Source organism: Sturnira hondurensis, unplaced genomic scaffold (genome assembly GCF_014824575.4).
Source record: "Sturnira hondurensis isolate 20B ecotype Veracruz unplaced genomic scaffold, ASM1482457v3 Scaffold0004998, whole genome shotgun sequence".
Classification (NCBI taxonomy): domain Eukaryota; kingdom Metazoa; phylum Chordata; class Mammalia; order Chiroptera; family Phyllostomidae; genus Sturnira; species Sturnira hondurensis.
Genome location: NW_028077629.1, coordinates 3,004,288 through 3,031,138, shown reverse-complemented (window position 1 = coordinate 3,031,138; position 26,851 = coordinate 3,004,288). Strand labels below are relative to the sequence as shown.

General features: G+C 35.7%; 1 protein-coding gene across 1 annotated transcript in view; it reads left to right on the top strand.

Annotated features, from left to right (window-relative positions):
• The window catches only part of GRID2 (glutamate ionotropic receptor delta type subunit 2), a 1,449,169-nt gene that overhangs the window by 1,303,773 nt on the left and 118,545 nt on the right, over positions 1 to 26,851 (top strand). The window contains exon 14 of the mRNA XM_037046096.1: positions 7,457 to 7,623. Within this exon, the coding sequence (XP_036901991.1) occupies positions 7,457 to 7,623 (167 nt within the window). The remainder of the gene's footprint in view (positions 1 to 7,456; positions 7,624 to 26,851) is intronic.

Here is a 26,851-nt window from a genome sequence, read left to right as displayed (position 1 = left end):
CACCCATTCTTCTAACAGCCATTCATTTTTCCTAAAAATCTTTCACTCTCCCTTATAAGAGGCCTCTTCTCCCACTTCTCTATTTAGATGGTATTTGATACTGAATGGTAAGCCACTGGAGTTGCTTATTTTTATCTGACTTATCTCCATATGAGGTTTACCTGTTGATAAGCTTCCATTTTCCTTTTGTTATGGAAGTCTTAGCTAAGAACTCAGAAAGGTAAAGAGAAGATTATTTTTTCTTCTCTGCGACAATTACTGCAAATGTTCAAAGAAGTGGGGGAATGACTGAGGGATAACACGGTGGATATAAGTAACAAGTGTAGAAGAAACCTACAAATATAGTATTTTCCCCTCTCCCATACCAACACTCCAAGAATCTGTCAGTTTTTATAATTATATCAAAATTACTAATATAATTACTACTATTTCAATCCAGTAAATTTGCACAATATCTAGAGTTTACATTTTTAACAGAAGACTCTGCTGATAATTCGAATGGTATTGAAATTAGCATCACGTTTTGAAAAGCGCTAACCCCTAGCACCTAGCATAGTCTCTGGTGTACAGTAGACTTTCTGTGAGCAGTTGCATGAAATGGTTTCTTCAGGAAAAAAAAATGAATTTATCTGTTTCTTATTTTTTAAAGATTTTTTAATTTTTAGAGAGGGAAAGCTTTGGAAGGAGAAAGAGATGGAAAGAAACACCTATGTGTGGTTGCCTCTCACATACTCCCTACTGGTCCCCTACTGGGGACCTGGCCTGCAACCCAGGAATGTGCCCTGACTGGGAATCGAACCAGCGACTCTTTGGTTTGCAGGCCTGATTCAGTGTCTCAAGGTTTGGAGTTTGCCTCCAAGAAGAGATGTTAAGTAACCACTGATCACAGAAAACTTCTCTAAAGTGTTTAGAACGTATTTCTTGCAAAATGTTTTATTGATTATCTGATGTTAGCTTGGTCTAAGAAATACGTATTTTAAAAGGCAGTGGATATATCAAACATTTATTTACATTTTTTTCTTAACTTTTATGTTTAGATGTCTCACTTTTTTTTTCAGTATCAGAAAAATACAGTTCTGTTTGTTTTTCTAGTTTAATGGGTTTTTTAAACCTTGGGTTCTTTTTTATTATAAAGAATTTGTTACACGCTAAGCCCTGGCTGGTGTAGCTCAGTGGATTGAGCCTGGGCCTGTGAACCAGAGGATCATAGTTGGATTCCCAGTCAGGGCACATGCCTGGGTTGCAGGCCAGTTCCCAGCAGGGCATGCACGAGAGGCAACCATACACTGATGTTTCTCTCCCTCTCTTCTTCCCCTCTAAAGATAAATAAATAAAATCTTGAAATAAAAGAATTTGTTACACTAAGGGAATTTACTTTGTATATGATCTGACAGTGGTTTTAATGTTGGTCTTTTGAAAATAATCACCTGTTTCAGTCTAATTTAAAAAATATTTTATATTTGCTGTACTAATTTGAATTAGGATCTTTGTAATATAGTCTACATGTAACATTTATATACTTTTTTTCAGTTTTATAGATAATTTTGTCCATTCCACAGATTTTCTACTTGCAGACAAGTTCTATGCTGTTTTATTTTTAAGCCTTATAACATTTTCACTACTTGGTACTCTAAGCCTCTGATCATTATTTTTTCTTTGCTCTTTCCTCAGTTTCCTTTGGCTTAAAGATGTTAATAAACTTCAAAATATTAGATATTTTATTTAGGTTGCATGAAGTATCAGATAACCTGAGGAAAACTGACATTCCTTTTACAATTGTGCTTCTATTCTTTTAGAAATACGATATAACTTACCTAAAAACAAGTTCATCTTCTTCATTCAGTAAAGTATTGAAATTTTCCTATTTAGTCCCTAGTTGTTTATTACTAAATTTACTTCTAGGTACTTATAGTTAGTATAAATAATGTTTTTATTCGAGTTATTATATTTTGATGTGTTATATATCTATTTACATAGATAGATTTATTGAAATCATTTTTGTTATTCTATTGTAGTTGTCCCAATTTTTTCCCCTTTGCCCTTCCCCACCCATCTCACCTCCTGCTACCACAGTCAATTCCCACACTGTTGTCCATGTTCATGGTTCATTCATACGAGTTCGTTGCCTGGTACCTTCCCCTTATTTTCACTCTTATCCGTTCCTTCCCCTCTGGTCAATTTCCGTCTTTACCATGTTTCCATGCCTGTGGTTCTGTTTTGTTCCTTAGTTTATTTTTTCATTAGATTCCACTTATAGGAGAGATCATATAGTATTTGTCTTCCACCTCCTGGCTTATTTAACTTAGCATAATAGTCTCCAGTTTCATCCATGCTGTCTCAAAAAGCAGCAGTTCCTTTTTTTCTTTCTGCTGCATAGTATTCCGTTTGTAAAATGTACCCAAGTTTTTTCATCCACTCCTTGACTGATGGGCACTTAGTCTGTTTGCAGCACTTGGCTATTGTAAATACAGCTGCTATGAACATACAGGTACATAAGTTATTTTGACTTGGTGATTTGGGATTCTTAGGGTGTATTCCAAGCAGTAGAGTTACTGAGTCAAAAGTTATTTCTTTTTTTAGTTTTGTAAAGAAATTCCATACTGGTTTCCACAGTGGCTGCACCAGTCTTCATTCCCACCAACAGTGCACTAGGGTTCCCTTTTCTCTGCATCCTTGCCAGCCCTTGCTGTTTGGTGATTTGTTTATGATGACTATTCTGACAGGTGTGATGTGATATCTCAATGTGGCTTTAATTGGCATCTTGCTGATGGCAAATGATGTTCAGCATCCTTTCATATGTCTCTAGATCCTCTGTATGTCTTCCTCAGAGGACTGTCTGTTCAAGTCCTTTGCCCATTTTTTAATTGGATTGTTCTTCATCCTGATATTGAGTCTTAAGAGTTCTTTATATTTTTTGGAGCTCAAACACTTGTCTAAAGTATCTGGCAAATATGTCCTCCCACACAGTTGGATCCCTTTTCATTTTGATGGTGATTTCTTTAGCCATGCAGAAGCTTTTTAGTTTGATGTAGTCCCATTCGTTTAAATTTTCCCTTATTTCCCTTGCAGTAGGAGATATATTAGTAAAAACACTGCTACAAAGGATATCTGAAATTTTCCTGCTTATGTTTTTCTCTAGGACTTTTATAGTGTCACAATCTATATTTAAGTCTTTTATCCATTTCAAGTTTATTCTGGTATATGGTGTAAGTAGGTGGTCTAGCTTCATGTTTTTGCATATACCAGTTCAGTTCTCCCAATACCACTTATTTAAGAGGCTATCTTTATTCTACTGTGTGTTTATGTCCTTTTGGCAAATATTAATTGAATGTAGAGACTTGGGTTTATTTCTCAATTCTCTATTCTGTTCCATTCATCTATGTGTCTGTTCTTATGCCAGTATCAGACTGTTTTGATTACAGTGGACTTGTAGTATAGTTTGATATTGGGTATTTGTATCCCTCCTACTTAGTTCTTTCTTAAGATTGCTGAGGCTATTCAGAGTCTTCTTTTTTGGTTCCATATAAATTTTTGAAATATTTGTTCTAGATCTGTGAAATATGTCATTGGTATTTTAATAGGAATTGCATTGAATCTACAGATTGCTTTGGGTAATATGGACGTTTTTAATTATGTTAAATCTTCCAATCTGCAAACATGGTATTAACTTCCATTTATTTGTATCTTCCTTAATTTCTTTCATCAGTTTTCTATAGTTTTCCAAGTATGGGTCTTTTACCTCTTTGGTTAGGTTTATTCCTAGGTACTTTATTTTTCTTGCTGCTATAGTAGACAGGACTATTTTCCTAGTTTCTTTCTGTTATGTTGTTGTTGGTGTACAAAAATGCCATTGATTTTTGAACATTGACTTTGTATACTGCTATTTTGCCAAATTCACTTATTAGATTGAATAGGGTTTTTTTAATTATTGATTATGCTATTACAGTTTTCCTAATTTTTCCTGCTTGCCCCACTCCACCCAGCACCCACCACTCTGTCAGGCCATCCCCACAGCATTGTTCATGTCCCTGGGTCACAGGTATGAGTTCTTTGGCTACTCCATTTCCAATACTGTGCTTTACATCCCTGTGGCTATTGTGTAACTACCTATTTGTACTTAATCCCCTCACCTCTTTACCCATTACACTGCTACCACCCTCCCACCTGGCAATCATTAAATCACTCCCATCATATCTCTGTTCTTTTTGTTTGCTTAGTTCATTTTTAGGACTTAGTTGTTGAAAGATATGTATTCATTGCTTTTCTATTGTTCATAGTTTTTATCTTTTTTTCTTAAATAAGTCTCTTTAACATTTCATATAACAATGGTTTGGTAACGATGAACTCCTTCAGTTTTTTTTTTTTTTCTTGTGTGGGAAGCTCTTACCTGCCCTTTGATTCTAAATAATAGCTTTGCTGGGTAGAGAAATCTTGGCAGAGGTCCATGCTTTTCATGGCTTCAAGTATTTCTTGACAATTCCTAGTAGCCTGCAAAGATTATTTTGAGAAATCAGCTGACAGTCTTATGTGAACTACCCTGTAGGTAACTAAACACTTTTCTCTTGCTGCTTTTAAGGTTCACTCTTTATCTTTTTTTTTAAATATATTTTATTGATTATACCATTACAGTGGTTCTATTCCCCCCCCTTCATTCCCCTCCACCCGCACACTCCTTCTCCCACCATTCTCCCCGCCTTAGTTTATAACCACGTGTCTCAAGTTCTTTATATTCTATATTTCCCCCACTATTCTTGCCCTCCCCCTATCTATTTTCTACCTACCTTCTATGCTATTTTCTGTGCCTTCTCCCCCCTTCTCCTCCTCCCACTCCCCTGTTGCTAACCCTCCATGTGTTCTTCATTTCTATGGTTCCATTCCTGATCTAGCTGTCCTCTAAGTTTGCTTTTGTTTTAGGTGTGGTTGTTAATAATTGTGAGTTTGCTGTCCTTTCACTGTTCATATTTTTCATCTTCTTTTTCTTATATAAGTCCCTTTAGCATTTCATATAATAAGGGCTTGGTGATGATGAACTCCTTGAACTTGACCTTATCTGAGAAGCACTTTATCTGTCCTTCCATTCTAAATGAAAGTTTTGCTGGATAAAGCAATCTTGGCTGTAGGTCTTTGGATTTCATGACTTGGAATACTTCTTTCCAGCCCCTTCTTGCCTGTAAGGTCTCTTTTGAGAAATCCGCTGACAGTCTGATGGGTACTCCTTTGTAGGTGACTGTCCCCTTATCCCTTGCTGCTTCTAGGATTCTCTCCTTCATTTTAGTCTTGGCTAATGTAATTATGATGTGCCTTGGTGTGTTCCTTCTTGGGTCCAACTTCTTTGGGACTCTCTGAGCTTCCTGGATTTCCTGGAAGTCTATTTCCTTTGCCAGACTGGGGAAGTTCTCCTTTATTATTTGTTCAAATAAGTTTTCCACTCGTGGCTGTTTCTTTCCCCCTTCTGGTACCCCTATAATCCGGATGTTGGAACGTTTAAAGATGTCCTGGAGGTTCCTAAGCCTCTCCTCATTTTTTTGAATTCTCATTTCTTCATTCCTTTCTGGTTGGATGTTTTGTTCTTCCTTCTGGTCCATTCCATTGATTTGAGTCCCAGTTTCCTTTCCATCGCTATTGGTTTCCTGGACATCTCCCTTCATTTCAATTAGTTTAGCCTTCATATGTTCCTCTACTTTGTGGCTATAATCAACCAGTTCTGTTAGCATCCTGATAAACAGTGTCTTCAGTTGTGCTTCTGAGAGGCTGGCAATTTCTCGGTCGCTGAGAGTTATCGGCTCTGGGACTTTGAGATCTTCTTGCACCATCTTTTGGGCTGTTCCTGCCTGTTCTGTAGCAGGATCGGAGCCCTAAGGTGTTCACTAGAGCAGGGCAACTAAGTCGCTGGGTTGTGACGTTGTATGTGGGGGCAGGGTCAACGAGGAATAATGGCGTCCCATCTGCCTCCTTCCGCCGTGGCCCCACCAGTGCCGCAACTGCCACCGTCACAGGGCCCATGTGTTTTGTCCCACTGCACCTGAGTGTGCCACCGCCGTCAGCCCTTGCCCCCTGGGGCCTGCGTGGTTCATCTCACGTGTGTGAATGTGCGACCTCGGTCAGTCTGCCCCACACCCTGACTGGGTCTGGGCTGCCTGCACGCCTAGGTTGGGGGATCTTTCCTGCCCGACCCTGCTCGCTGCTGGCTCCACCCCTCTTACCTACCCGTTGAATGGTTAGATGTAGTCGGACTTCCGTATAATTCAATTTTCTGTCCTTTGGCTGTGTCTTTGTTCTCCAAACCTTTGTTGTATTCAAACTTGGTTGTGAGAGAAGGCACAGTGTTTCCACCTATGCCTCCATCTTGGCGGAAGTCCCACTCTTTATCTTTAACCTTCAGCATTTTAATTATGATGTGTCTTGGAGTGGGCCTCTTTGCACCCACCTTGTTTGGTACTCTCTGTGCTTCATGGACTTGCATGTCTATTTCCTTCACCAAATTAGGAAAGTTTTCTTTATTATTTTTTCAAATAGATAACCAATTTCTTACTCTTTCCCTTCTCCTTCTGGCACCCCTATGATTCTGATCTTAGAACACTTGAAGTTCTGCTTACACTATCCATGTTTTTTTTTTGGGGGGGGGGATTATTTTTTCTTTTCGTTGTCTTGTTTGTTGTTTTTTGCCTCCTTATGTTCCAAATCACAGATGTGATTCTCACCACCTGCTGTACTGTTGTTTCCCTGTAAATTGTCATTTCAGTTAGTTTATTCTTTGTTTCTGACTAGATATTTGTTATGCTGATGAGATCCTCACTAAGGTCATTGAGCATCCTTATAACCAGTATTTTGAACTCTGCATCTGATGGATTATTTATCTCCATTTAGTTTAGTTCCTTTTTTCTGGAGTTTAGGTCTATCATTTCATCTGGGCCATGTTTCTTTGTCTCCTCATTTTGGCAGCCTCCCTATGTTTGTTCTTATATATTAGGTTAATATATTAACCTATTAATAATTTTATAAATAAACTTAATTAAGATTGCTTTTTATTTTTTATAAATTTGCAACTGAGGGTATGAGTGATTTCTGAGAAACAGAAAGATAACCACTAAAAGACATAAACAGGCCCAATTATAAGAATTATTATATTTAGAGAAGCTAAAAAACATGGCTTTCTTTCATGTCTTTATTTTTCTCCCAGTCCAGGTGACATTTACTACACAGGGATCATTTTATTAGAAAGCAGTTTTGCCTGAAAAGACAGTTAACATTCTAATTTCATGAAGTGTCCAGGAGAACAGACCTATAAATTAACCAAAAGCCAAATTCTCATTCAGAATAAGTGCTTAGAAATATAGGTCCTATTATTTTTTGCATAATTAAATATATACTAATGCAATTTGTTACCCTGTCTATATAACTTAATATTTCTACCTAATGACCAATTTCTGTTTTTTTGTTCTCCATATTTTTTCAGGTAAAATATGGAAATTATGCTTTTGTATGGGATGCAGCTGTATTGGAGTATGTGGCTATCAATGACCCAGACTGTTCCTTTTACACCGTTGGGAACACAGTTGCTGATCGGGGCTACGGAATTGCACTGCAGCATGGAAGTCCATACCGTGATGTGTTTTCACAAAGGTAAGATTTGTGTGAGGTCCAAATACAAACAGATGAAATATAGAATAAGAAAATCTACCTGATTATCTTATCCAGTTTATTATGTTTTATTTTCTTTGTTTGAGAAACAAATAATAAATGACAACAAAAAAGTGGTTATATGACATTTATTTCCTAAAACATGTACCGAAGTATTGTTATTTTTCCCGTCATTGAACATATTCTCAAAAAATTTGATGTGCAAAGTAATGTGTTAATAATCTCTTTAGAATTTAATTGAGCAATTTATTCTCTGAATTTTTAAAGCATAAATATCATAGTTAGCAAAGTTAATATATTTCTAAGAACATCGTATGGTAACATAAACTTCAGGACCAAGTTAAAGTGCTGATGTACCAAAGCACATAAGGATATTTCCATCTGAATTTTAGAAAAGGAAAGGGTAAGACTATTGCAGTCTATCAGTTTGTGTCAAAATGTATGAGACTTCTTCACATAATTAAGAAGACAGTTTAATAAAAAAGATTATACCCATCCTCAATCAGAATTTTCTATTATATGCTTTTTAATAAAGAATATTTTGAAATCTGTATATAATATTAACGATATATATAAAAGTCTGGGGCCTAACAGGAATTCAAAAGATCACTGCATTCCATTGTGTCTGATACCAAACAAACCTGGACCTAAGAGAGAGTAGTATCTTTCAGGTAGAAGTGTTTTCCGTCTGACAATGATGGTAGAAATTGTTTGTTTTCTAGTATTCTTCTATGTATTTTCTAAAAGCTAATGCTAGGCCAGGAGGGCAGCTCCAGGTAGTATTAATGCCACAAATGTCAAACTATGTCAGTTGTATTCCCCTAAATTCTAAAATAACAAANCTTCAGGACCAAGTTAAAGTGCTGATGTACCAAAGCACATAAGGATATTTCCATCTGAATTTTAGAAAAGGAAAGGGTAAGACTATTGCAGTCTATCAGTTTGTGTCAAAATGAATGAGACTTCTTCACATAATTAAGAAGACAGTTTAATAAAAAAGATTATACCCATCCTCAATCAGAATTTTCTATTATATGCTTTTTAATAAAGAATATTTTGAAATCTGTATATAATATTAACAATATATATAAAAGTCTGGGGCCTAACAGGAATTCAAAAGATCACTGCATTCCATTCTGTCTGATACCAAACAAACCTGGACCTAAGAGAGAGTAGTATCTTTCAGGTAGAAGTGTTTTCCGTCTGACAATGATGGTACAAATTGTTTGTTTTTTAGTATTCTTCTATGTATTTTCTAAAAGCTAATGCTAGGCCAGGAGGGCAGCTCCAGGTAGTATTAATGCCACAAATGTCAAACTATTTCAGTTGTATTCCCCTAAATTCTAAAATAACAAAAAAATTGTGTTCTGTGTTTAAAAAGAAGTAAAAATAAGTCAGAATTTGCTATAACTCTTCCATTACTTCACTAAAAATCCTGGCCTCTCTCCTTGCCAGCAGCGTAAGAAGTTGGAGGAACCCTCAGGTCTTCCGTTAGTCAGCTTTTCTATGTAGCAGAAAACCCCAGAATATCAGTGATTTTGAAGAAGTTATTTCTCAGTCACGAAACATAAGGGCTATGACTTGGTAAATTCTACTCCAAATTGTGGGTCAACTGAAGGTTTTTTTTTCTATGCAGCTTCTTGTTCCAAGGTTTAGGCTGGAGAAGTAGTCCTATCTGGGACAAGCTGCTTTCATTGCAAAGAACCCTTGTAAAAGAAGCTGATAGAAACCTGCAGTGCCCCACTTGCCTCTTGCATGGATGTGGTATATGTCACATCTGCCAAAAAACCACTAACTAAAGGGGCCCAAGGCCAAGCCCGAGTCTATGGGGTAGGCACATGTATTCCATATAAAAGGAAAATGGGAATAAATAATTGTGAGCAATAATACAATCTACTAATGCTCCCTTGTAATTCTTAAAAATTCTAAGTATAACACAAAAATGAAATATGCATAAAGTGGGAAGTAAAATATTAAAGTATAGATAATGATTAGTCAATCTAAGTACCTTTACTGATGAGTAGATTCTAATGGAAACAAACTGGAAATCAGTATGCCATAGGGAATCTACCTGCTAGGCATGTGCAGTCTAGTTAGAAATGTATGACCCATGCTTATAAAATAATGACATTTACTTATACACTGTATGGGCATTGCTTATTTATATTGTGTTAAATTGTGTAGTTGAGATATTAAAAGATGTGAATACCATCCATAATAAATCATTAATCACAGGAAGCATGAATGAAAGTTCTCCAGAGGAGGTAAGCCTTGAACTTGACCTTGATGGATTAGTAGAGAATAGTTATACTAAACTGAAAAAAAATGATAATTCTTGGAGAAACAATGAAATCAACAGAAGTAGGAGAGAGAAAAATTTGCTGGGAAGAATAAGAATACCAAATGAATTTGAAAGGGAATTTGAAGTTCAGAATTCATATTGTAGGTCACAAGCAGCTCCAAGAAGCTATTATCTAGTTCTGGAGCCTAGGAGTAAATTGAAAAGATGATATTTAAGGGAAGGTTAATCTAGTTTTGATAAGAATGATGAATTCAAATAGGCAAAAACTAGAGCAAACAGGAAGGCAGGAGATAACAAAGGCCTGGTCTAGACTTGGTAAGGGAAAATGAGGAGGAAGTAACTAATGGAAGAGATGCTTCTAAGTAAAGAGGCACACCGCTGTTTTTAGGAATTTAGAACAGGGTGGAAAGCATAATGGAATGAAAGAGATAACTAGGGTTTTACAGTGGAAGACCAGAGAAGAGTTTAATGGATCTTAACATGAACCAGAAAACTGAGAAAAAGAAAAAAATTCCTTAATGGCTTTTTCTTCACTACAAAAATAATTTGTTTCCAGAGCCAATTTCTGGGTCTTTTATGCCAAAAAAAAAAATGAAGCCAGTAAAATCAATATGTAAACATAATAGCAATTAAATAAATGTTTAATAAATCACATCAAGTGTTCCATATATCATTATCCCTCTATTGCTTTACCTAAAAGAGATTTTAATTCTGACCAAACATATACTCCAGGAAACTGCTGAAAATTATTAATCATTGAGCATTCTTCTTCTTTTGTTTGATTTGCATTTATAGATGTTGACAATTTAAATTGTCTCTTTCTGTGGAGTTTCTTAATAATGACATTCCACATCTCCCTTCCCTGTGCATCTGGTAGAAGAGAGAGCCAGGAAAGGAAGAATGCCTGACAATCACAGATGTGCCATCGTCTCTCTTTGTGTCCCTGTGCTACATTAATCTGTCACCCAGACTCTTTTCCAGAATTCAGAAAGTATCTGCCTTTATTCCCTTTTGCGATAGCCATTAGAGAAAGAGGTCTCTTTTTTATTAACTGATTTTAAAAATTACAAAGACAATCAAATTTAATTATTGTAGTACACTTTAGAAATTATTAAAAACAGCAGTGATATATCAGCTTGTCTGGGCCATCAAATAAACTAGATTATTGATTGCTGTTGTGATTATTTTCCATGAAAATGACAGTATTCAGAGTAATTTTTAATAAGTAAAGGTTGATTACTTATCAGGTACCTCCTTCCTGTACTACTACTTATAAGATATAAGAGTAACTTAATAATATTAATATCTAAAATATTATATAGTGACATGTAACTACATTTATGATCTTCTCTCTGCCCAGCATCTTACATGCTTGTATATTTTAGTGACACTTCAAAGCAATCATATGAAATGTTGTGCATTTCTACTTATACATTGGCATATTAGTGCACAGATATTATACAACTATATATGCTGAATGGATTGGCCTGAGCTTCAGCAAACATTAGGTTAGGCACTGGAGACATAGGATATAGTGATAGACTTACTTGTCCAGTTGTATCTAAGTGGAGACACACAGAATAACTTTTAAGGACCAGAAAGTATTATAATGTACATAACCATAAATTTGGATAGAAGTTTTGTTTCCTTAGTCTGTGCAAATACTAGGTGAGTTTGCATCAGAAACTGAAGTACTTGTATATCTCATTAGATGGATCAGAGTACTGGTGTGGTGGGTAATGTTTGCAATTCTCTGACACTATTTGTTCATCAAATTTTTTAACTTATTTATTTGTTGCAGTTGACATACAATATTTTATTAGTTTCATGTGTATAAATGGTGATTAGACATGTCTATATCTTAGCAAGTTTTCACCCCTCTAAGTCCAGTAACCTTCTGGCATCATACATAAGTATTACAATATTATTGACTACATTCCCTTTGCTGTACTTTACATTCTGTGACAATTTTTAAACTGGCAATGTGTGCTTCTTAATCTCTTTAACTTTTTCGCTCATCCCTCCAACCCTGCCACATCTGGCGACCATCAATTTGCTCTCCATACCTATGTTTGTTTCTGTTTTGTGTTCATTTATTTTGTTTTTTAGATTCCATGTGTAACTGAAATTATATAGTATCTGTCTTTCTCTGTATAACTCTTTCACTTACAACAGTACCTTGTGGGGCCATCCGTGTTGCCACAAATGGTAAGATGTCGTTTATTTTTATGACCATGTAATATTCCCTTGCATGTACCACATCTTATCCATTTGTGTATCAGTGGTTATTTAGGTTACTTCAATATCTTGGCTATTTTAAATAATGCTACAATGAACATAGAGTGCATGTATCTTTTGAAATTAGTATTTTAGATTTCTTTGGTTGGATATCTAGAAGTGGAATTGCTAGGTCATGTGGTATTTCTATTTTTTTTAATTTTTTGAACAACTTCCATAATGTTTTCCACAGTAGCTGCACCAATTTGCAATCTAACCAACAGAATACAAAGTTTCTCTTTTTTCTGCATCCTCACCAACACTTGTTGTTTGTAGAATTATTGTTGTTGGCCATTCAGACAGGTCTGTGGTAATAATATCTCAATGTAGTTTTGATTTGCATTTCTGTAATGATTAATGATGTTGAGTATATTCTCATGTGTCTGCTGGCCATCTGTATACTGTCTTTGGAGAACTGTCCATTTATGTCCTCTGCCCATCTTTTAACCAGTTTGTTTATTTGATATTGAGCTATATGAGTTCCTTGTATATTTTGCATGTGAGTTGCTTATCAGGTATGTCATTTGCACATACCTGCTCCCATTCAGTAGGGTGTCTTTTTGTAGATGGTTTCTTTTGTTGTGTAAATGCTTTTTAGTTTAACATAGTCATTCCCATTTGTTTGGTTTTTTCTTTGTTGTTTTTGCCCTAAGAGACATATCCAAATAAAATTACTAAGACCAATGTCAAAAGGTTTATAGCCTATATTTTCTTCTAGGGTTTTTAAAGTTTCAGTCTTACATCTAAATCTCTAACCCATTTTGAGTTTATTCTTATATATGGTATAGGAAAGTGGTCTGATTTTTATTGCATTATTTGTTGAGTTTTCCCAACACCTCCTGTTGAAGAGACTGTCTTCACTCCATCTTACACTCTCGCCTCCTTTGATGTACATTAGATGACCTTGTAGGTGTGGGTTTATTTCTTCTGGTCTGTCTATTCTGTCCCTTTGATCAAAGTGTCTGTTTTTATGCCAGTTCCATGACATTTTGACTACTATAACATTGTAGTGTGGTTTGACACTGGGTGGTATGTACCTCCAGCTTTGTTCTTCTTTCTCAAGATTGCTGTGGCTATTTGGTGTCTTCTGTGGTTCCACATGAATTTTAAAATTGTTTGTTCTACTTCTATGAAAAATGCCATTGGTATTTTTATATACATTACATTGAATCTGCTTTGGGTACAAGGGACATTTTAACAATGTTAAATGATATATATTACATTGATATATTATTATTAATATTATAATATGTATAATTATATATTATGTAATAATGCGTGTGTTATTACACATATATTATTATAATATATTATTACAATAATTATTTTATTACAGTTATTATTACAATGACATATATATTATTACAATGATATATATTACATTGCTTTGGGTACTATGGACATTTTAACAATGCTAATTCTTCCTTGTCATGATCACAGTATTTCCCTCCATTTATTTTTGTTCTCTTCATTTTCTTTTTTCAGTGTCTTATACCTTTCCAAGTACAGGTCTTTTACCTCAGTTCATCAAATATTTTTATAGCCCTTGTCTTATAATAGTTTTTAGTGTAAAAATATTTAGTCAAAAAATGTTTCATTAAGGACAGTTAATAATAGGAGATAACTAAATTATTCAGAGATAAAACTGACTCCAGTGTTGATCTTGTAATCTTAACTATTCATAGGCTAAAAAGGTGGCAAAAAATATTAATTGAGCTTCTAGTGTAAACTCACCTTTGTTCCCATATTTTAATGGGTGTGAAGAAATAATTAATTCAGGGATCTAATTTTGTACTTTGTCAATGAAAGAGTGCCTTTATGCCTAGTGGTTTTTGTCCTAAACTTTGGGAATAGAACCACCTACTGGCACACAGAGGACATATTTCAAGCCTCACAGAGAATGATTTTTTGTTGGACTCGTGATAGTGGCTTAGATGCATAAACCATGTATCAACCTAATTACAGAATTTCAGAACTTTAAGAAAGGGAATGAACTGTGGTTCCCTTTTTATCAAAGATGGAACTAGTCTAAAGGGGTAAATTATTTGCTCTGAACCACAAAAAAAGAAAAATTTAAGATTTCTTATTTCATGTTCAGTTTTCTAGCTATCATATACTCCCTCTCCCTTTATCTTTCTCTTAAAAGCACATAAGAATAATATGAAACATGTTGTATAATGCTTTCTCTGTGCCAGACACTTAAACATGCAAACTATAAGTACTATTATTATCCACATTTTATGGATGCAGAAACTGAAACATAATGAGGTCAAGTAATTTGTCCAACTTCACAAAGCTATTGAGTATCAGAGCTGGGGTTCAAATCCAGTCTGTCTCCAAAAGTTGAGAAGCTGTGTTTAAAATTATTCTCTACCCCCTGTCTGGCGTAGCTCAGTGGATTGAGCACGAGCCTATGAACCAAAGGATCATGGNTCTGTGCCAGACACTTAAACATGCAAACTATAAGTACTATTATTATCCACATTTTATGGATGCAGAAACTGAAACATAATGAGGTCAAGTAATTTGTCCAACTTCACAAAGCTATTGAGTATCAGAGCTGGGGTTCAAATCCAGTCTGTCTCCAAAAGTTGAGAAGCTGTGTTTAAAATTATTCTCTACCCCCTGTCTGGCGTAGCTCAGAGGATTGAGCACGAGCCTACGAACCAAAGGATCATGGTTCAATTCCCAGTCAGGGCACATGCCTGGGTTGCAGGCCAGTTCCCAGCAGGGCACGCACGAGAGGCAACCATACACTGATGTTTCTCTCCCTCTCTCCTTACTTTCCCCTCTACAAATAAATAAATAATTTTTGAAAAAACTTACTTTGTAAAAATTTTTTTTAAAAAAAATAAAAGGATTATCTTCCTTCTCCCTTCCCCCCAACCCCCGGCATAGAGTAGAGTTAATCATAATCCTTGATTTATGATACATTTTAATTATACAAAAGTAGCCATTTATGGCTACTTTTAAACTCCTTGGATATAGTTTATTTTTCCCCTTCCACCATTAACAATTAGAATATCTGGTTCTTTACTTTGAAAATATCTGGTTATTTTTACTTAGATTCAGAAAACAACACCAGATCTTTTTTATCTCCCCCTATTTTAGTGCTTCTTACAATCTGCCTCTTGGGTCCTGCCTCATGTTTATTATGCCCTTGAGTCCAGGCTTAGGTCTGTATATCACTAGCGCCTACCTTCAGGGTAGCATAGGGTAAGTATTTAATAAATATTTAATAAATGAATAACAGATCTACCTAACTTTTTGGTCAAAGATCATTATATCTACTTATTTAAATAAATACCTATATTTGTGTTTGCTTGATAGTTAAAGTATTCTATTTTCTCTAATAATTTTTGGGAGTTTCTTCAATTTTTCAATCAGTCTATAATAAAATCTGAGAAGAAAAGAAAACTAATGCATCACACATGTACCTTTCTTTTCAACTCCCTGCTATAAGAAATTTTATACTTTTGTTCCCAAAAGAAAGGTAGAAAATATTCTTTTAACTTGAAAGCACAGAACTGTGACATTTTTGTTTCCCAACCAGAATGAGATATTTTTCAAGCACTTTGTTCACTTTTCAGTAAGAGAAAAACATCAACCTCCACTGATTGCCCAGTTAACAAACAGCTCCAAAATCAGTCAACATGAGGCAATCAACAAAAACAGTCACTGTGTGTTTGAAAGGACAGTGAAAAGGACCAAATTGACTGGAGAGATTATTGACAGGGGGAGATAGGTGGAGAATGTGTTAGAATGTGCTAAAATTAAATGTGTTATATTGGAGTATTGCAGCTGCTATTTATTGAGCACCTACTAGGCTACACACTTGAAATATTTCATATGTTTGCCATTACATGGCAAACTGAGACCCAGACTTAAGTGTATTACCAAGGTCACACACTAGTGGCAAGTGAAGCTAGTACTCAAATCAGGCTGGAATTCGTGTTCTCATGCAAAACCCCACACCAGCTTTGTGGGGCTCTGAGAAGAATATCTGAATGACGTTGGATTTCAGGAGTCCAAGGGGTTGGGTTAGACGGAGAGGATGCATAATTGAGGTCCACATTTACGAGGAGGTTGCAGTATTCTAGCTAGGAAGCAGTGAGAATATTATCAATAAAAATGAGAGAAAAGATTAGGAAAAAAGGTACAGTCTGAAGAGGACTAGATAGGGCTTGGTGAAAATCAGAGAAGTGCATACAACCCAGGCACCTGAAAGGGAAAGGATGTCAGATTCAAATGGTCAAAGATAGTCTCCTCCTTTCTTCTTCCAACTCTATTATTTTTCCTTCTTGCTTGTCTACTGCAATTTTGGCATCAGCTCAATTTTATCTCCAGGTAAAACCCATGGAAAAGCAATTTCTAGGAAATCAATGATTGTTTAAAAATAGCAATTGATAATTCACTACCCAGTAGATAGTTATTTCAAACAATCTTCCAGCTTACAGACTTTTGTTTCATGGTTACAGTGCTCTTTTTCTCTCTTACTCCTCAAATATTAAGCAGTTAATTAATCACACACATACATATGTGCGCACATACATACAGACATGTGTGTACATGTGTACACACAGGCATGTGTGTACATATAAATTACATTTGTGCGTGCGAATATATGTATGCAAATATATACAAATATGTGTTGATTATATGCATATATTTATGTTTATCTATATACATAAACCTATATGTGTGTGTATAAACACATGTACACACACACCACTAATAGCAACTGGTTTCATCACATCCACATTTTCTGTTCTAAATCACAAAACAAGGTAGTTTAGATGGGCATGTTTATACAAAGTAAAAAGGGAAATGATTGAAGAGTCACAAAGTGAAAGAGGACACTGAAGGTTCATTTTTAGGTGAAATAGTAGAATAAAGTAATAATATGTATTTGTGCATGTATTTTATTAAAATAATAACATACTCTAACCTATAAAGTATTCAAAGAAATTAATTTCTTTTGTATATGATGTATAGGGAGAGGCCAATGTAGTTTGCAGGTGTGAGTTCACAAAACATAGTTTAAACTGTATTATTAATAGTTATTGTATTATTTCCCATACAAACAACTGTAAACCCATTTTTGTGCCATACTGTATTTATATTAAATACAGATTAGCCTCTGGAAACCTCTAAAAGGAGTGTACTACTCTTAATTCAGAGTAACCCCCTTTTAAAACACTTGTTTTAAATTTAGAATTTTGAATTCAAGGAAATTTAATAAAAGAGAAAAATGAGATAGCTCATTTGTTAGTCATTTTTTTCCTGTTTTTTTAATCCTCTTGGAGCTATTTTTATGGCTAAGATCCTCTGGGCTTTCCCCATCACCCTAACTGCTGATTCTAGTGGAGAACCTAAGTAATTTACATTTGTGTCAGTGTTTGGTCTAAATAACTGGGAATATAAGTACCGTTGATGATATACCCAGTGTGTAAATGTTTCAAAATATTTATTACAATGGCTTTGTAAGCCTCAGGCTAGGTTTAATAATCTTGCAAAGCAGTTGCCAAATTTTGAGAAAATTGCAAGCTTTAACTCTCAAGAAGCAAAAGGCATTCTCGCTGCTGAACACATACCCAGCCATCAGACAGTGCAATCCCATGGAATGGATTTTGAAGTGTTTACAAGCTTCTCTTTTCTTTGCACTTATATCATATAGCATTTGGGGAACACTTCATCCAAGGCATGAATCCCCTTTATAAACAAACATCTTTATTGGACTTTTCTGAGGGAAGTACTGGGGGACCGGGAAGATGACTAGTGCAAGGTGCGAAACAGTATTTCAGCTGGATAATGAGCCCACAACATTGGATCAGGCTGCTCAGAAGCAAGTCTGATCAGCCTTTCTTCAAAATAAGATCCGTGCTGTTTCTACATCTCAGTAGGTATTGTTATGTACAAACAGCAGTTGTTTTGCAAAAGGCAAAGCCATTATAGTGGCATAAATTAGGTGTGACTGAAAGATGAGTTTTTACAAGCATTTCAGAATTTAAAGCTAGGTTTGCACTTGAAAATACACATATGCCTGTGTGCACACACAAAGTCACATGAGCACACATACACACACACCAGCGTCTATAATAAGCCTCCCCAAATACTTTGATTTCATTATATTTACACCATATTTTTCCACTCAAAACACTCATTTTATTCACCAGACTTAGCCCCAAGGCCTTTTTTTACAGTTTTAAAAATTCAATCTCTTTTTAAATTTTTTCTTTTTTTATTTTAGAGAGAGGCATTGATTTGTGTTGTTCCACTTATTTATGCATTCAATGGTTGTCGATCAGTTTCTAAAGGAGAAATTGGATGTTATTGAGGATGATCACAGAATGTGCTACTCTTTCATAGACCTTTAAAATATTGTAAGCATGACAATATGCATATAAGCACATATGCTTCCATGATAATTATATTGATAGAAGAAATAACCATAGAATAAAAGACATGAATGAGACTTCTGCAAGCATTTAGGTGACTACCTAATTACATACATGAAACCAAGAAGGGAACTTGAGTTACCTGCCTGGAGTCTCACCTTTGGTCAGAACACACCCTGGGAAGTCCAGGCTTCCAGTCCAGTGTTCCACCCCCTACCCTTTTCTGCCAGGACTTTTTGTTGAAAAATCTATTCATGTCCCTAAAATTTACCAGTATAACAAATGTTTTCAGAAGCACATTTATATCTTATATAAAGGAATCAGGAGTATTAATAAATATGTTCAACAGAGTCATAAACTTGAGTAGAACATTCCTGTTTTAAAATTATTACTTTACAGACACAGAAAAGTTGCACAAATAATAATAATATGGCAAATAATGCTGTAGATTGCACAAATAATAATAATACAGAAAAGTATTGTTATTACTATTAAAGTTGCATAAATAAAAATAATATAGTAAATAATGCTATAGATTGCATTATCCATAACTTACAGAAAACTACACTGTAGCCTAAAATAATATTTAACACTCATGAAGACTTATCATTGGCCAGGTGCCATTATAAGTATCTTAAGTCATTTAATCCTCACAATAACCTTCAAAGGTAAATACTATGATTAACTTCATTTTACAGGTGAGGAAACTGAGTCACAGAAAATACTATGAGTTTTCAAGGTCATAAAACTAATAAGTGGCAAAGACAGGCTTGAACCCATCTGTCAAAAATTGTATTACCCCAGTCCCTCCTTTCAAAGTCTAAACACATGCCCCAGGGTGCACAAAAATAACAAGCATCCAAATTGTCTTCACGTCTGCTCAGGAAGCTGCTTTTTCTCATATTAAAATGTTGATGGGCATTTTAGTTTTTGTGAAATTCAAGAGTGACTTTCAGAAATTGAAACATCGTGTTCACAATCAGAGTCCTGTACAATAAGAGAACAGAACCATTTGAAACTGAAGCTGTCTTGCATCAGCTGATCAGAAGTAACACAATGAAAGTATTGAAAATCGGAAGCTGTAGGAAGACATTGCAATTACTTTCTGTCTATCTTATCTTCTTTTGGTACAGTAGCATAAGACTGTACTTGACCAAAGCTATAATTCCTCCTCCATAGGAGGTTCATTCATCGTGACTTTTTAATTGGTGGCATCTATAATTACTTCTTCTCTATCTCATTGCAGACTTCTTTGATCCACTCAAAAATACTGACATCATAATTGTGCACTCACATGTAAATGCTTACTGATATGAACAGAACCTACTCTTCTAGAACTGAATTATGCCTAAGATAAAAATAGAATATTTTCATATAGAATAACATTCATGAGTCCATATAGCCCAGAATGATAAATCTGACAGAAGCACCAATGACTTTTGTCTCAATAAACATAGTTCCCTGCTTTAGTAATTACTCCAGTAAGAGAAAGATATACTTCAAAGTGTGCGTCCACTTTTTTCTTCATACCATTCTACAACTGTCATTTTATGGAGCTATTTATGTTTGAAATATTATTAGTAACTATTAAAAATGATTGAAACACTAGATGGGTGGCTCAGTTGGTTGGAGCATTTGTCCTGTGCCCCAGAAAGGTTGTATGTTGGATTTCCAGTTAGGGCACATACCTGGGTTGTGGACTAGATCCATGGTTGAGGCAACTATGGGAAGTAACTGATCAGTGTCTCCCTTTCATATCAATGTCTCCCTCTCTCTCTCAATAAAAAATATTAAAAAGTAAAATGAATAAGTAAATAAAGTGACTCAAACCCAATATGCTTTTGTTTTATATATTGTTGGTCTCAAACATGGTATATGAAAAGTTTGCCTTAATGATATTCTTACTAATGTTCTAGGGTAAGACATGGAAGCATGACGGAAGGAGCCAACAACCTGAAAAAATATATATGTGGGCCTTCTATTCTCATAAGGTTTTAAATCATTATCCAAAATCATGTTTTTGGTAGTAATATTTTTATTCTTATAATTTTATAATTTTTTGTTTTCTTTTCTATTAATTAACCAAGATTTCTCTAGTACTCGCAATAGAAGCCACCATACCTCTTCTAGGCAGTCTCTCATGTTTTTGAGTTAATCAACATGAATTTTACTACTGTGAATTTCTTATTTTCTGTGTGTTTTAGCAACAGCAGGAATTTTCCAAGCAAATTACCTCCCCAATCAGAATATATTCAGTAAATTAGCATGGAATACTTAATCAGGTTGATAAGATAGCATAGACCGGAACCCAGGAGCCCTGAGTAGCAGGCCAACCTGTGCAGATTTAGGAAATGGAAGTCATTGAAGAACTTATTAAAAACTGGCTATAAGCAGAAGTGTGCTTTTTGATTGGTCTAGAATAACTGGATGCAATAAAAGAAACTGACTAGCAGGAAGGGTACTAGTTAGGAAGCCCTTGCTGTATTTATAATGTAAACTTCAAAAAGATGGATTTTGTCTGCTTTATTCAGAGATATATTTGAAGCATCTAAAAGAAAACATACCAAATAGTAGAACTTTGCTAAATATTAGTTGAATGAGTAGATGCATGCATCACTTAAGAAAAGTGAAAGACCTGAACTAAAGTAAAAGCAATGGAAATGGAAAGAAAGGAGAGATGTTTTAAAGCTAATAAGGCTGACCATCAACTTAATACAGAGATGGAGGAAATGAGAGCCAAATGTGCATTTGAAATCCTTAGTCTTGCTGTTTGGGAGACAAGGAAGTCAATGACACAAACGGAGCCAGGAGAGGAAAGATGTTTGAAAGTGAGCCTGGCTGGTATAGCTCAGTGGATTGAGCGTGGGCCTGCGAACCACGCGATCGCGGTTCGATTCCCAGTCAGGGCACATGCCTGGGTTGCAGGCCAGTTCCCAGCAGGGAACTCACAAGAAGCAACCATACATTGATATTTCTCTCCTTCTCTCCTTTCCTTCCTCTCTAAAGACAAACAAATAAAATCTTTAAAGAAAATGAAAGTGCTCATTTTCATTAAGGCAGTTTTATTTGAGGCACTGGAGAATGATGCATCTACCATACAGGGGAGTATACAGACTATGATGGACAGATGACAATGCAGGGTGGAAATTTGAACGGAGGCTAGAGCAATAGATGTGTACTTGGGCAAACTCGACATTAAGATAATGGAAGCCAGAGACATAGTTCATTAAAAGGATATAGAGATAAAAAGTAAAAGATTGAGGCAAAAACTTGTTTTCAAATGTCCTTTTTCATTTCCTCTCCTTTCTATTCCACAGTCACTAGCCTAACTGAATCTCTTAGCCCACTGTGTCTGGGAACACGATTGTCCCTTTCTCGCCAAACATTCAGCTCTGATGTATTCTGTGGGCCTCAGTTCATAATGCATCCTCAGTGTGTCTTACCTAATATATTCATCTCTTATTAAACCCTTTATTGTGTTTGTCTTTCATGTCCTCTGTACAACCCACTATTTTTTTGTTAATCATTTCTTATGTTTGTAACTTGGTATTTTAAATATGTCCTAAATTTTTAGCTTGGAAAGAATTGCAAAGTCTACCTTATTCCTCCTTGCTCATCTTCTATAATATTGCCAAAAATTCATTTGGTTTTTTCTGTACGATGGTTCTAATAGTGCTTAGTTGTCTTTAACGTCATTTGAAACAACTTTGTTAGATTGTATTGTGACAATTGTCATATCAGCATGCATTTAAAAAACTTATCAAAATTGGTGAATTTTTGTGCAGCCATTTTAATAATGAAGATGCAAAAAGATACACAACATTTTCAATGTATTATGTTTTATTATTTTAAGAAATGTAAGAATGTAACTGAAACACACAAAAATATTTATATGTTGTATGGAGAAAGTGCTGTGACTGATCAAGTGTGTCCAAAATAATTTGCAAAGTTTCTTGGTACTATTGACATTTTGGCCAAATAATTTTTTGCAGTGGTGCTGTCTTAGCCATTGGAAGATGTTTAGCAGCACCTCTACCCCACTAGAAGCCAACAGTGGGATACAGTCGACATTCTCAAAATATCCACGTCAATAAAGTTATTAGTGAAAATGAAGAATGTATCTGTTATTTTATGGAAAAATACTAAACAGACTCTTCAGTCAACCCAATAAATAGTTATTATATTCCTAGTAGGTTTTCAAGTAATATCTGAAGGAAAATTAGACAATCCTATAAGAATAGGATTGTGATTACTAAGGGAAGTAACTTACTATAGAATAGGATTTGTGTTTAGTCAGTTGACCAACAAATATTTGTTGAGCAAATACTTTAGTGCTTGATAATATTTTGTTTTCCTAGAGATAATACACTGAACATGACTGACAAGTACCAACAAATATTTGTTGAAAATACTTAGTACTTGATAATATTTTCCTAGAGATAAAACATTGAACATGATTGGCAAGTTATTGCTTTCCTGGAGCTTATATTACACTGGAGGAAGAAATGCACAATAAAACAAGAAAACAAATGAATAGGTAATTTCATATTGGAAAACATGCTATGGAGAAAATATAAGTGGGACAAAGAATAAAGAAGAGTTTAGGTGGGTCACAAAAGACTTTCCTGAGGAGGCAACATTTGATTACAATCTTGAATATAAAATGTGGAAAAGAAGAGTATTCCATAAATAAGCAACACAAATGTGACAACCCTGCAGTGGGAACCAGCTTGGAATGTTTATAAATGGCAAGGAGTGTGGTGTGGCTCAAAGGAAACAAACTCTGAGACTAACATGGAAACAAACTCTAAAGAGAGTAGTATAAAAGGAAATTATAGTTAGTCAGGCCCAGATGTATTATAGAATCTTCAAAAACTTAGTAAAGACTACACATTTTTTTCTAATAATAAAAGAAAGCCATTGGAGGTTTTGAAAGGTGGAATATTTATTACCACTGGCTGTTAAAGTAGAAAAAGAAATATGGTGGGAATAAATTCAGAGACCTTAGGCAGTTGGGCAAGCATGAATGCGGGGGATAAATTAGGAAGCTTATGCAGCAGTCCAAGGGAAAGGCCATGGTGACTTGGTCTAGGGTGGCACAATTAAAATGGGGAACAGTGACAGATTCCAGGCTGACATGGCTATAAAACTGATAGGACTGACAAAATGTATGGGTGTAATGGGTGATGAAAACAGAAATGAAGGAAACTTTTTCTTCTGAGTAAATAAGTTGTTGGTGGTTCTACTAACAGAGTGGGTCAAGCATGAGCCAGGATAGGTTAAGAGCCAAGGGAATTAAGACTTGGGCCTCGGGTATGATAAATTTGATATTTTTTAGATAAGAACTTAGATTTATTTTTTAATATATTTTATTGATTGTCCAGTGACAGTTGTCCCTAATTGTCACCCTTTGCTCCTTTGCACCCACCATTCCCTCCGGCAATTCCCTCCAGCAATCCTCACACCATTGTTCATGTTCATGGGTCAAGCATATAAGTTCTTTGGCTACTCCATTTCCTATACTGTGCTTAACATCGCCCTGTCTATTCTGTATCCACCAACTTTTACATTTTAATCCCTTCACCTTTCTCCCCATCCTCTCCATTCCCCCTCCCAACTGATAACCCTATGAATGATCTCCATATCTCTGATTCTGTTTCTGTTCTGCTTGTTTGCTTAGCTTGTTTCAATTATTTTTTTAAATATTTTATTTATTTATTTTTAGAGAGAGGGGAAGAGAAGGAGAAAGAGTGGTAGAGAAACATCTACCAAACATGTATGGTTGCCTCTCACATGTCCCCTACTGGGGACCTGGCCTGCAACCCAGACATGTGCCCTGACTGGGAATCAAATGGTGACCCTTTGTATCACAGGCCTGTGCTCAATCCACTGAGCTACACCAGCCAGGGCTTGTTTCAATTATTGATACTTGTGAATTTGTTGCCATTTTAATGTTCCTAGTTTTGATTTCTCCATTTTCTTAAATGAATCCCTTTAACATTTCATATAATAATAGCTCAATGATGACAAACTTCTTTAGCTACATCATGTCTGGGTAGCACTTTATCTGCCCTTCCATTCTAAATGATAGCTCTGCCTAATAGAGTAATCTAGGCTATAGTCCTTGCTTTTCATCACTGAATACTTCTTGCCAGTACCTTTTAGCCTGCAAAGTTTCTTTTGAGAAATCAGCTGACAGTCTTATGAGAACTCCTTTGTAGGTGCCTCTCTGCTTTTCTTTTGCTACTTTTGAGATTCCCTCTTTATCTTTAACCTTTGGCATTTTAATTGTGATGTGTCTCAGTGTGGTCCTCTTTGGGTCCCTCTTGTTTGGGACTCTCTGTGCTTCCTGGATTTATATGTCTATTTCCTTTACCAAATTAGGGAACTTTTCTTTCATTACTTATTCAAATGAGTTCTTCATTTCTTTCTCTTTCTCTTCTCCTTCAGTCACCCTTGTAATTCAAATATTGGTGTTTGGAGGTGTCCCAGACGACCCTTAGCCTATCCTCATTTTGGGGTGATTCTATTTTCTTCTTGCTGTTCTGATCAAATAGTCTTTTATTCCTCATGTTCCAAATCATTGATTTGATTTTCAGCTTCATCTAGTCCACTGTTGATTTCCTGTCATTTTTTTTAATTCACTTAATGTAACTTTCATTCCTGCCTGGGTCTTTTTTATGCTATTGAAGTACCCAGTGAGTTCCTTGTACATCCTAATAATGAATGTTTTGAACTCTACATCAGATAGATTGCTTATCTCTATTTCATTTAGTTCTTTTTCTGGAGTTTTGTTCTGTTCTTGCATGTAAGCCATATTTCTTTGTCTCCTCATTTTGGTAGCTTCCCTGTGTTTGTCTCTGTGTTTTAGGTACAGCGGCTTTGACTCCTGTAGTAGCATGGCCTCTTATAGAAAAACACACCAGTAAGCTGGATGAGGCAGGGCCTTAGGTAATTGCTGGGGCAGAACAACCCATGTTGCTGCTCTGAGCTGTTTGTAGTGGAGGGCTCAGAGAGGGGACAGTGCTGCTGCCTGGCATCTTGAGTTTTGTGCAGGTGGAAGCTGTCTGCCAGCACCTGCCCTGATGCCAGACACTACAATTTCTCCTCATCTGTCACTGGTGCCCTTCCAGCTGTTGCCCTGGTGTTAAAGCCCAGAGGGAGCAAGTCTGAGAAAGTCCTAAGTTCATTGTGGGCCCTTTAAGAAGAGACTCTTGAGAATCTCCCAGTTTCTTTCACCACCCCAACTGCCACTGGTTTTTACAGCCTGAAGTTAAGGGAACTTATCTTCGTGGTGCTAGAACCTGGGGCTGAGTATTGTGGTGCAGGGCTGGGATATCTCACTCTATATCCCTTCTAATTTTTATCTACCAGACATGGGCATAGAATCTCCATTCCATGTCTCCATGCCTCTCTGTGCATCTCCACCCCTCCTATCTGACTGGATAAATGTGGCTTCTTCAATTCCTTGGTCACTGGACTTGGTACAGTTCAGTTTTCTTATGATTCTGGGTGATATATATTTTGCAGTCTAGTTGTAATTTTTGCTGTGATTGTGCAAGGAAGGAATCTATGTTTACCTACACCTGAATCTTGACCAGAAATACAAACTTAGATTTATAAAGGTGAATTTTAGAAAGAAAATATTAAATAAGAATTACAATTTGATGGGTAGAGGTGCTAGTTATGATAGACTCAGGCACTGATTGAAAAACTTTGGACTTGATTATTTTAGAGATTACTTCAATAGTTATTAGAAGGAGAAGCTTAAATTACTTGAGATGTCCACTAAAATGGTGGGAGAGGGCTATAAAAAGAAGAAAAAATAAACATATTTTATAAATATACTTATATGTAGGAATGGGAATAGCAAATAATTTAGGTGTACGCTTTTGCCTATAAAAAAAGAAACCTCATGTCAAATTTTCTTAAGAAATTTATCTCACATAGCAAAACATCTTAAGGGTAAATGTCTTCAGGGTTGGGTGATTCAGAGGATTAACAAGGACAGTGTCCTCAAGGACCAAGTTTCTTTCCACCTTTCCACTCTTCCATCCTTGGTGATTGAGCTAGGACTGTCCTCAGGCTGACCTGCCCTGAGATGGAAAGTTGCTTAAGCAACTATAGGGTCAGTGTGCTTCCCTGTTTACATTGGGTAGAAGAGAATGATAAATCTCTCTTCTAAAGCACTAATGTAAATTTGTCTCTTCAGCCTAATTAGTTCATCTTAGGT